At 42.5% G+C, this 12,128-nt stretch overlaps 1 protein-coding gene across 4 annotated transcripts in view; it reads right to left on the bottom strand.

Moving 5' to 3' along the window:
• Positions 1 to 12,128, bottom strand: part of CYFIP2 (cytoplasmic FMR1 interacting protein 2) — a 129,749-nt gene that overhangs the window by 12,470 nt on the left and 105,151 nt on the right. For all 4 annotated transcript variants that reach the window (XM_034960877.3, XM_003818984.6, XM_034960879.3 and 1 more), the window contains one exon: positions 450 to 522. In XM_034960877.3, the coding sequence (XP_034816768.2) occupies positions 450 to 522 (73 nt within the window). The remainder of the gene's footprint in view (positions 1 to 449; positions 523 to 12,128) is intronic.

Below are 12,128 nucleotides of genomic sequence, written 5' to 3'. Positions count from 1 at the left end.
AGTTTTTACAAGGAAAAATGTTCTATGATTTGTCCAAGAATGGAATCGTCTGCCTTCTAGAATATCTCTAGTATAGTGGTTTAATATATTAATATATATATTTAAATTCCAAGTCTAGATATCACTATACTAGAGATATGTTAGAAGGAACAAGGGACAGGGCCTGGAGTGTCATTTCTATAATCTTATAAGGAATTTGTTGAAGAATTTGAATGAATGACAGAATCAAAGATAATAGGCCTCAGAGTCTGTCTGGTTGGTCATGAGGTCAGCAGGCTCAATGCAGGTGGCTAGGTCCATCTTCCAATTCGTGATTCTGTGGCTATTCAATAGGTGTCCAAAGCTTTAACCTTCCCCCTTGCTGACTAGATCTGAGTTGACTGCGATTAGGAAGTGAGAATAAGGTTCAAACGCCAGTTGGCTATTCAGCTGCTGTAGTGGTTTCTTACCTTTGATGTAGACTCTAGGCAAGATGTTTTGGAAGGGTGCGGCATGGAGCAAATCGCAGACCTCCTCCTGAGACTGCAGAGATGGGGGTAAAGAAAGAGAAAGCAATTTTCATTTTAAACCAGGAAGATTTTTCATTCCTAAAAACCTGAGCACTGGAGTTAGCTAGGCCTGGGTTCAAATCCTGGCTCTTCTACTCACTGTGACCTTGGGCAAGTTACTTAGCTTCTCTGAGTCTTTTTATCTATCTGCAAAATAAGGATGAGAACAGTACCTATTTTAATGGGTTGTGAGGATCAAACGAGAAAATGCATAACTTTGTGGAATAGTCACAGGTACGTAATGAGAGCTCAATACATTTTTACTATAATCTTATCAGGAATTTGTTGAATTAGGATGGATTACACAGAATCAAACATATGATGGGCCTCAGTCTGTGTCTTTTTGGTTGTGAGGTCTGTAGGCTCAAGGCAGGTGGCTAGGTCAGTCTTCCAGTCTACAAATCTAGGACTCTGTGTAAAGGCCTATGTCTGATTGGTTTTCTCCACACCAGACATCAACTAGCAAGAAAAGAGGGACGAGAACCCAGGCCAGATTGGTTTCAATGGTTATTTGTTATGTGTAAAGATAAACTTAAAAGCAAACATACAGTGGTTGGAGGGGAAGCTTGGTTAGGGCAAGACGGGAGATAGGGTCTCATGGGCTTACTGTCCTGGGACATGCTCACAATCCCTGGATTTCAGAACAAAGGGGAGGGAAGGAGTCTGGAGAAGCCATCCTCTGCCGGGGTTTGCTTTCTCTTCAACTATGGGCATTTGGATTCGGTAGGATCCAGGCTCCATTTCAAACTCTGACACTTTGGGATTCTAAGCATCTGAGAAAATCAAGATTGCAGGTGTCGTTGCCTTCTTCTACCCTGGGCATGGATGGAACACTGCCAATCCAGGACTCTGAAAGGCCAGCTGTTCAAGAGGGGAGCCCCAACTCCGGTTTAACTGCAGATCAGTCCTAGAAATGAGGCTACCAGAGGAAGAACACTCTGCAGTCCCCTCACAGGAGCCTGATCTGACTGTCATTCTCAGTTTCTTATCCAGAGGGGAAACTTCCCCCCCACCCTTTTTTTTTTTTTTTTTTTTTGTGAAACGGAGTCTCATTCTGTTGCCCAGGCTGGAGTGCAGTGGTATGATCTCGGCTCACTGCAGCCTCTGCCTCTTGTATTCAAGCGATTACTCCTGCCTCAGCCTCCTGAGTAGCTGAGACTACAGGCGCTCGCCATCATGCCTGGCTAATTTTTTTTTTATCATATCTACAATATGATAGCATTTATTTACATCTAAAAACATGTACAATAATGATATGTATTGTTCAGTGATACATATGTACAAAGTAAAGTAATAAAGAAATTCGTGGGAGTGAGAACTACCAAATCCAGAGTAGTGGTTATGTCTCAGTGGAAAGGGAGGGCAAGGTAGTATGTGGTGGAAAAACACAATTTTTATTCTATTTACAATGTTTTCTTTCTTAAGCTGGTGGTCGGATATATAGGTCCGTATTATTTCACTCTGTTTATCATTTTCTATGTTTGAACCTGGCTAATTTTTGTATTTTTAGTAGAGATGGGGTTTTGCCATGTTGGCCAGGCTGGTCTCAAACTCCTGACCTCAGGTGATCTGCCTGCCTTGGCCTACCCAAGTGCTGGGATTACAGGTGTGAGCCACTGCGCACGGCCCTTTCCTCCTTTCTTAAGTGAGGTGTTTGTTTCCTTCCTTTCTAGTAAATCCCATAACCTGGCCTTCATTGCTATGTCTAAGCTTAGATCCTTTGATTCATCATATAACCTGAAAACTTTGCTTACTGATCATTCAGGCTAATCTTTCATATTCACATGGTGAATTACACTGGATGATTTTTGAATGATGAGTCAGCCTTGCATACCTGAAATAAACCCACTTGATTATATTATCCTTTTGATGTATTGCTCGATTTTATTTGCTAACATTTTGTTGAGGATTTTTGCTCTGTATTCATGAAGGATACTGATTTGTAGTTTTATTTTCAAATGCCTTAGGTTTTGGTATTAGGGTAATGTTGACCTCAAAAGATGGGGAGAGTTCCCCCTTGTTTGTATTTTTTGGAGACAAAACCACCTTTCCAAAATTATAACATGGGACATTATGACAGTGAAAGAAATCAGACCTGATGAACCTCATTTTGCTTCTAACCTGGAAGCTGTTCTTGTTCACTCCTGGGCAGAGGCCGGACTAACTTGGGGAATGAATTCAGTTCATGGTTTGTCTCTGAAACAAAATTGATCATAGCCCTTTCCTGAAAAGACCCCTTTCTTGCCTGAGGACCAGTCCGCCTTTGCAGGACTAACAAATTAGCTACAAGATTAGAAATTACAGTTTAGGGATCACGCAGCCTCTGGCTCCAAGAGTCTGAACCTCCCCAATTGCCCCTGGTGATAACATCATTATTGTAAAACCCAAGATCAGTGCTTGAGATATTTTGCAGACCCTGCACTCCAGTGGATCAGCTGACACCATCCAGACTGGTAATCTGGCTCAAGGAGTTCTGCCATCTCACCCAGGAACAGAAAACAGCAAGAGAAACTCACTTCGACCCTCTATGATTCCATCTCCAACCTGATCAATCAGCACTCCACGCTTCCTAAGCTCCTACCTGTCAAATTATCTTTAAATAATTAAATTATTTAAATTATCTGATTCCCGAATGCTCAAGGAGACTGATTTGAGTAATAATGAAACTCCAGTCTCCTGCACGGCCAGCTTTGCATGCATTACTCTTTGTCCCTTGCAATTCCCCTGTCTGGATAAATGGGCTCTGTCTGGGCAGTGGGCAAGGCGAACCCGCTGGGCGGTTACAGAGGAGACCATGTAGAATTGGTACTATTTCCTCCTTAAATATTTGATGGAATTCACAAGTGAAACCATCTGTGTCTGGTGTGGGTTTTTTTTTTTTTTTTTTGAGACAGGGTCTTGCTCCCTTGCCTGGGCTGGAATGCAGTAGTGTAATCATGGCTCACTAGTCTTGACCTTCTGGGTTTAGGTGATCCTCCCATCTCAGCCTCCTGAATAGCTGGGACTACAGGTAAGTGCCACCAACCTGGCTAATTTTTTTGTAGAGACAGAGTTGGGAGTTTTTTTTTGTTGGAAGTTTTTTTTTATAAGTAGGAATGATATTTCTTTAATAGATACAGCACTATTCAGCTTATCAATTTTTAAGTGAGTTTTGGCGGTTTGTGTCTCTTAAGGAATTGGCTCCTTTCATTTAAGTTTAATTTATGGGGTAATTTCCTCAGTCTTTTGTCCTTTCATGGAAAGGAGTCAAGATACTAAATCCTGTTACCAAAAGCAGCAGTAGAGGTGTAAGTATATTATCTATAATCATATAGATATGACAAGAGAAAACAACAGAAGCAGTAATATAATCAAATTTTGAAAGGAAGAGAGGGAGAGAGATAAATGAGATAAAATCTCATCTTTCCAAGTAGGGAGTCAGTAAGTATTGTCTAAAGTTGCTAATTAAGAAATAGGTTACCCTCATGAGTGTTATGGAGGTAACTGGAAGAACTGGAAACAGGATAGGCTGCCCTGGGAATTGGGAATACAGGTGGGCAGAGGTGCAGTAGAGCCAAGTAGGATGTTTTTCATCAAAAGCTCATCTGTAGTATTTGATTTGTTATAATGTGCAATTAAGAACTTAATGGAATTAAGTTATAATGTGCAATTAGCAACTTGAACAAAATGAAGAGGCTGGATTAAATGGTCTCCAAGTCTCTAGAACCAAGAGTCTGTAAAATACAACCACTTTTCTCTTTAGAGAAGGAGAGGCAATGAACATTACTGAGCACTAATGAATGAGCTATTTGCTTTCTGTCAGTCGCCTGCTTTATGCTTCTGGACAGCCCTGTGAGATAGGGCTCACTGTCCCCATCCTGTGGACAAAGACATCAAGGCTGGTAGTAAGGTGAACTTTCCTAACTAGGTCCGCACACAGATGCTTAAATAAGCAGTAAGGCTGACATTTCGATCCAGGAGCCACTTCACTTCGACATCCATTGTTTTTCCACGGCAGCCAATGCAGCCAAAGCCTTGGGAAGCCTGACTTTCCCCCTTCATTATATATACATGTCATTAAATTGCAAAGTTACCAAGAATAGAAACAGAAAATCACTTAAAATCTTAACACCTAAGAAACTTCAGCCTCACTCACATCTGACAGGATCATATCATTTGTTGACTTAATGGGTTTTTGGTTATAGCAACTAACATTCTTTAAACTGTGGTATATATGCAGTTTGAAGAAGAACAAGAGTCTGAGCTACCTCCTTCTGTGCAAAGAAATAGGAAATTACTGATACCTTTATTCCCAACTTCCAGAGGTAGCCTCAATCCTGAATTGGCTTAAATAATTTCTTTGCAGATGGACTAATTTTTATAAATCTGCTGATGTGATTCCAAGTCTATAATTAGACCACTCATGTCAGTTTGTACACACAAATTCCTTCTTCCCTGACCCTCTTACCCCCACCCAAAGTTTTCTACCCAGTCTTATCCATCCCATAAAGCCCCATTGAAGTTTTACCTTCTAGGAGTCTTCCAAGCCCCTCCAGCCCACAGTGCCTTTGCTTTTTAAAAACTTACCAGAGCTCTTATTCATTCAGGGCTTCCACTAAGCCATCTGCAGATTGGGCTGTCTTATCTAGCCCAGGGTCCTGAAATCTGAGCTGCTGATGGAGGACCAGGGCAGTGACCCACATCTCATGTAAACATTGATTGAGAATCTTCTTCAGGGACAACCCATGTGCAGGACCTGCACGTTCTCTATATTTTTCTCATTGGCATGATATGAGAGGCCAGCAAGAATATAGAGAACATGTGTATAATAGGATCTAGATACCCAACAAGGTTGTACCAAATTCTGAAGACTTTCATTCTGACTTGAATAGAGCCTGAGCCAGAGATTGTCATTCTTTCATTTATATAGCAAATAATAGGCACAAGGCTTTCTGCAAGGTGCTGGAGTAGGTGAGGGAGACCAGATGCACAACCCTTACTAAGATGATGACAAAATAAGTCAAAACTAGAATGGGCAATTCTAGTAAGTGCTACAATTGGGGTATGCCTGGGGTCTATGGAGATGCAAAGAGGAGCAACCAATTCAGACTTTTGGGGAGGATGATAGGGAAGACTTTCTGAAGAAGGATGCTAAGTTGAACCAGGGGTGAGTGTTGGACAGCTAAGGGGAAACAGTACCTGCAAAGGCCCCAAAGCAAGAGGCCACAGTAGGGCAGGGCTGAGAGCCAAGGTAGACTGAAGCTTTCAGTGCTAGAGGAAAGTGATGTGAGACAGGAAGGAAGGGTGGGCAGGAGTGGTTTGGGAAGAATCTTCTAAGCCTCTCTTAGATTTCTAGATATTATCCTGATGGTTTTCATCAGGGAAATGGCCAAGCTGCAGTTTCACCTTCTGGTTGCAAGGGAGAAAGGATTGGGGAGAGCAAAGGGGATGTTGGAAGAGTCCAAGCAGGAGAAAGCAGGGCCAGGAGTAGCGGCAAAGGAGATAGAAGGAAGTGAGCAGAAGCCAGAGACCTGATGACTGGACCTGAGGGCGGGAGTAAAAGGACCCCTGCCCAGGGCACCTGTATGACGATGGTACCGTTTATGGAGTCAGAGAACAGCGAGGCTGCAGGCAGGAGGAAGCCAAGGTCAGATTCAGGCAAGGTAAATTTCTGATGTGTGTGGACACGGAAGAGAAGATGTCTAAAAGGCAACTAGATGTGAGGCCTAGGCCCTGCAGAGTCTGCAGAGTAGATCTGAGCTTGGAAGTCAGCATGGGATGGAGGCTGACCCCAGGGGAAAGGAACTGTGCAAGTGCAAGGTTTGCATAAGTGGGTGCTTCTCAGGGTGACCAAGACCCTTCCGGAGACTTCAGTTCCTCTGACTATATGAGACCCAAGAGAAAAACAGCACAAAGTGCTCCTTGAGTTCAAGGGAATACATAAATTCTGAACATTTCCATGTCTACTAGCATACAACCTAAACAGGGATAAAAAGACACCTTTCAAGTCAGAAATAGGGAAGATGCCACTTCTCTGCATTTGCTGCTACCTCTTTATTCCTTTCTTTAGGTCACCAAATATCTATTGAGCGCTTGCCCTGTGATCTGGCAGACAACTCAAAGGCACAGAGATGAAGATGACATGCTCCATGGAGCCAGGGAAGGGCCTGGATGCTGCGGGAAACACTACAACAGGTAGAGCTCTGTAAAAATGAGATTTCAATGAAGTTTACCATCTAGTGGAGAAGAGATCCAAGGACACCCGTGACTGAGAGATAAAACAGAATCAACTGGGTGCAATAGGAGAAGTTGCTGACAAAGGGCTTTGGAGACTGAGAAGAGAGAGAAACACCACCAAGTTCCTTGCAGAGAAAGGCATTTGATAAAATGTGTGTTGAATAAAAGGACCAGGGGTTTGTGGAGGATGAGGAAATGATGGCTGTGAGATGGGCCTGAGAGGAGGGGCAGGGTTTTGAACTGGGAGGAAAGGTGCCATCCCATTCAGGAGGAGGATGAAATCAGGGATAAAATGAGGTGGCTGATATGAAAGGAGTGGGGCATCCTTGGCTTGGGCTTGTGAGGAGTGTGGGCCACAGTGCTATGGGCAGTCGGGAGCCAGGCTTTCAGTTCTAACGGGGCTTAGAGAAAAGGCCGATTCAAGTCTCTTTGCTCATGGCAAGAGGAGGAAAGGGGGCTCTTGGTAACCGAGGACCTGCTTCTTAAGCGCTGGAGACTTTGCATTCATTACCTCACTTAACACTAAGAACTCTGTGAGGTAGCTCCTTAGTCCCAGCACTTTTCAGGCATGGAAACTAAGGCTTAGAGAAGGAGTGTACCATCTTTTGGCTTCCCTGGGCCATACTGGAAGAAGAAGTGTCGTGGGCCACAGATAAAAATAAAATACACTAATGACAGCTGATGAGCTAAAAAACAAAAATCGCAAAAAAAATCAACGTTTTAAGAAAATTTATGAATTTGGGTCGGGCTGCATTCAAAGCCGCCCTGGGCCATGGGTTGGATAAGCTAGGCTTAGAGAATATAACAGAGTCTCATAGCTACCCAGTATAGAGGCAAGACTTGAACCCACGATTTCTGAATCCAAAGATACATGGTTTCCAGTGGAGACCATGGAAATCAACCTGAAATCAGGCTGAGAGAGCCTCATGCAACTCACCCTGCCCTTCCCCTTGGCCTCATTCTGTGTAAGAGTCTCCAGACTTAATGACACCAGTTCTTTGATAGGCATGGTGTCTTCCTTTGGAAACAGGCAGAGTATAAGTAAATAGAGCAATACTTCTTATTAAATGAAGAAATGGGTGATAAACCAGAGCTATGGCCTCTCAGGATTGTCTTGCTGCCAAAGGCCTGGTCTCATCTCTGAGTGGCCATTGGGCCTACCAGGCAATCATCTTCTTTAATATCAACCTCACTGTGTTCTACTTGATAAGTCTTATAGCCCTAGATGGGACAAAGGCATGAGGATTCCTGGGTGCCTTTAACAAGTCTCAAGTTGGGAATGCTGATTTTAAAACTCCAAGTGGCCACTTAGAAATCTACTGGGTAGTAAATGTCCCCAGCATGAGCTTCCCTTACTTGTCATTAGGCAGCAGACTCTGCCCTCTAGAATGAGTCTCCTTCAGAACCATAATGGTGCTGGGATGGAGAGGCTGGGCTTGCAACGCAGTTGATGCATCAGCAAAGACCCCAGGAACTATGTTTATTACAAGTGACTGGAATGTGCAATCAGCAAATTCACAGACAGGAAATAAAGATGAATTAAGTTCGCAATTTAATTGGAATAGAGACCCACAGTCCTCCTTTCCCCATGCTGCCTTGAAAAAGGAACAGCTGACTGGTGAGCCCTATCCAGTTAGTGTCCTGGGCTTTGCTACATTGCCTTGCTGTACAGGACTGTGCCTCTGACCAGGTGGAAGTGGGCATTTCGGGAGGAAAGCTGCTGCCCAGATACCAAAGCAAGACAAATGCCAGCACCTGCAATGCTGGAACAACGGGCAGTTTCCAGGGGTCTCAGATCATTGCTGCTTTTGCTGGGAGACAATGATACCATCTTGTCAGGGTTTGTGCTTATTTTGGGGGTATGGGGGAAGTTTATTACCCAAGGCTGCTGGGTATAGTTTATGTAGCAAGTGTAGTACCCAAGGGCATCACATCCTAGGGAATGCCAAGCACACTGCAGAATCAGAGATTGTTTATAATCACTTTCTAGCAGATGTTATTCTTTAAAAATTAATATATTTAAAAAGAGGTGAAATGTCCTGAGGAAGGATACCTTTTTATGATTTCCTGAAGGCAACATGTGTGCTAGTGATGGCCCTGGGGTCGCCTCATACATCAACCACTATTGAGAGGCAGCAGTGGCTTTTGGAGAGGATTCTGACACCAATTCAGGTGCAGCAGGATCGATCGACAGCCATGGTGAACTAGAAAAGGGCAGCGGCATTCAAACTACAAATTTGCTGTTCTTGATTTCCAATGACCATCATCATTAATAATCTAGTTACCGTACATGTGGTATTTGACTTGAAATTTGTCATTTTCTTCTGGGAATGCACCAAATACTTAATTCAGCACCTAGGCAAAGACTGTCCTCTGGAAAATTACTAGCTTAGATATGTTTTAATGATTGCCACTCTAGCCTCTTTTCTTTTTATTGGCTATCTTTATGTTCACTTTCAAAAAATTAGAAAATGCAGATAAATTTTTTAAAGGAGGAAAAAATGTATAACTCCACCACCCAGGAGTCATCACTGCTATAGCCTTTTCCAGAGTTTGAACTGCCCAGTTCTTCTCTGCACATACCATTTCAGCATATATTTTAAAATAAGAACAGAATATACCTACTCTTCTGTAATCTATTTTTATCATTTAGTATATACTATCAGCATCTTCCCATGTGCGGTACAAAGCTTCTATCTGGATTTTTTTGGGCCTATATTTAGTTATCCTACATCCTTTTTAAAATGATCATCCTACTCCTCAAAATTATTTGATAAATGAATATTCACTAAAGTACCAGCTCTCAGAGCATGCTCTTTCTCCCAACACATCTCGGCAACCCCATTTTAGTGGGGCCTTCTAAAGATCAGATAACATTCCAAACCCATGGAGCGAGTCTCTAATAGAATTTCAGACACTGTGATAGAAAGTGGCAGTGCTCTTTCTGGGGGGCTGAGGGGGTGTTCTTGGTGCCCTTGAATTACAAGGCCAAGGTCGTAAATGTCAACAAGCCTTAAGGTAGAAGCCAAGGACAGTGGGATTCAGTCTTGCCCTGATGCAGACCTGCAGTGAACCTCAGTTTCTTTCTCTGTAACTTGACCCCCAAAGTATGCCATGTGGTTGGGTTGTGCAGCCAGGCAGAGAGTGGTAATAATAGATAAGTTGGTGGAATAGGCATGGCTGAAATCTTCTCAGCCTTGTGGGTCAAAGTTGGGAGTTTGAATTTTAAGTATAACAAGAATCTGCCTGTTAGTTTTAAGCTGGAGAGTATACAATTTATCATGTATGAAGACCCCTTTGCTGTTAATGTTAAGGCATGACCCTCTCTCGGCTCAAGCGTGGAAAGGCGGTGACCCTCAGTGGAGCTGGGTTTGAGACATTTCTCTTAAACAGAGCATAGGGAGAAGGCATTCTTTGTGTGTGTATTTGTGTGTGTGTGTGTGTGTTTCTCTGTTAGTATTCCTGAAGCAGAAGGTAAGCCTTCCCACCACGGCCAATGGGAGGAGGGTGGCTGCCAGAGGTGTTCTCTTAGGGCCTCTCACTGGCCTCTAATTTGGACTGGCCAGCTTCCCTGGCTTCATTTGCCTTTCTTGGATCTTAAACTGGTATTTCCTCATGGTAAATCAAATAGGCGGTCAGCCTGTAAGTCACAGCCAAGTTCGATGCTAGCAAATGCGTCTATAAATTTTTTTAATGAGGCCAGATGTAGCTCCAGGATATATGTTACCAAGAATAAATCTTACCAACTAGCAGAGTAGCTGGAAAAGACAAAAACCCTCATGACTTTCCTCCTCCTCATATGTCACGACCTTGTCTGGTTTAACCCCTTTCCTTCTTAACTTTCTGATCACCTGTTGAGGTTTTATGTCCCCTGCTTCAACTTCATATTAGGAAAAATTCTAAACACATAAAATATTTGAAGGAATAATGAATATCCTTATACCCTTGATGTACAGTCAAAATGAACATTTTGTCATATTTGCTTTAACTTTACTGAGTCATTTGAGAGTAAATGGAAGACATTGAGTCACTTCAGCCTTAAATACCTAAGCATGCAACTCCTAAAAACAAGGACATCCTCCTGTGCAACCTCAGAATTGTGATCCCCTAAATTTAAAATGTTCTTAATATGATACACGATGTAGTCTAGACTAAAATTTCCTCAATTGTTCTTAAAATGTTTCTTTTATAGCTTTTTTGTGGAACCAGGATGTAACCATGATGAGTTTTCCAAAGTGTGAATAATATGCAATTGCTATACAAAAACAATGAACTTCAACGATCCCTCCTTGGAGAACTCCCAGGAGCTTGTGCTTCTGCAGAAGTTTCTCTCTGGGAGGAATTAATGAGTAAAAGTTATGATTCAGTAATTTTGCATGTACCAAGTGTCATGCTAATGTTTATTATTCCCACTATATGATAACTACAAGAGAAATAATCATTAGGTGATTAAGAACCGCAGTCTGTCTACTGTAAAATTGCTGTGTTGACAGTAAAAGCAAAAAAGGTTTTTAGGGTCAGGATGCAAAAATATTTTACTGTAAGGAACTCACATCAGAATTCAAGGGATTCATGTTTTATTTTTGCATTACTTTCTGTCTTAATTTTCTTTTTGTATTATAGTTAATTTAAAACTGATGGACCATCAGTTTTAAAACTGAGGGATTCCATCAACTATCAGAAACCTTAAGTGTTCCCAACTCACTTAGTCTATGAGGCTAACTGGAGACTTGATTTCTCTTGGCTACAGGCTACCATAAAGATTCCGTGTACATATTTTAAAAAGATTCAATATGATCCTAAGAATGTCAGATTTATGCAGAATGGCATTAGACTCTACCTTTAGGGTTCTGTTCACAGCTGAGTGAAAAACTACCATTTTTAGCTGATTTCCTAAAGAGCACCATCAAATCAGTATTTTCTTAACCTTTAACTCTGATTTTTGAGGCAACAAAAAGACAAATAACACTAATGCATTATGTTTTTGTATGGAGAAAGGAGCTGGAAATGGGAGGTCCAGGCACCCCACAGGGATCGCTGCTTGGATTTTCTGGCAGGAGGGGGATGGGGAGCTGGGCCTTAACCAGAGAGCTTAGTGTTCTAAACATTCCCTTATATGGAGGCACATAATGTGTTTCCCGCATACTGATGTTAAGCCCCAAGGATACAGAGCCTGTGAAGCAGGCAAGAAATTAGGCTTCCCATTTGCACCAGGACCCTCTCCCCTTGCACAGAATGTACAAGCCACAGCTTCCAGCCCTCATTTGGGACTCCAGGTGCAGTGGAAAGCCCAACCGAGAGACGCTGCCTCTGCTCCTGTTCCACTGGTCCCTCACTTCCAGCAGCTCTTCATAGCCCTTGCTA

Source organism: Pan paniscus, chromosome 4 (assembly GCF_029289425.2).
Source record: "Pan paniscus chromosome 4, NHGRI_mPanPan1-v2.0_pri, whole genome shotgun sequence".
Taxonomy (NCBI): Eukaryota; Metazoa; Chordata; class Mammalia; order Primates; family Hominidae; genus Pan; species Pan paniscus.
Note: the sequence above shows the minus strand (reverse complement) of the source record. Positions and strands in the feature narration are given on the sequence as shown.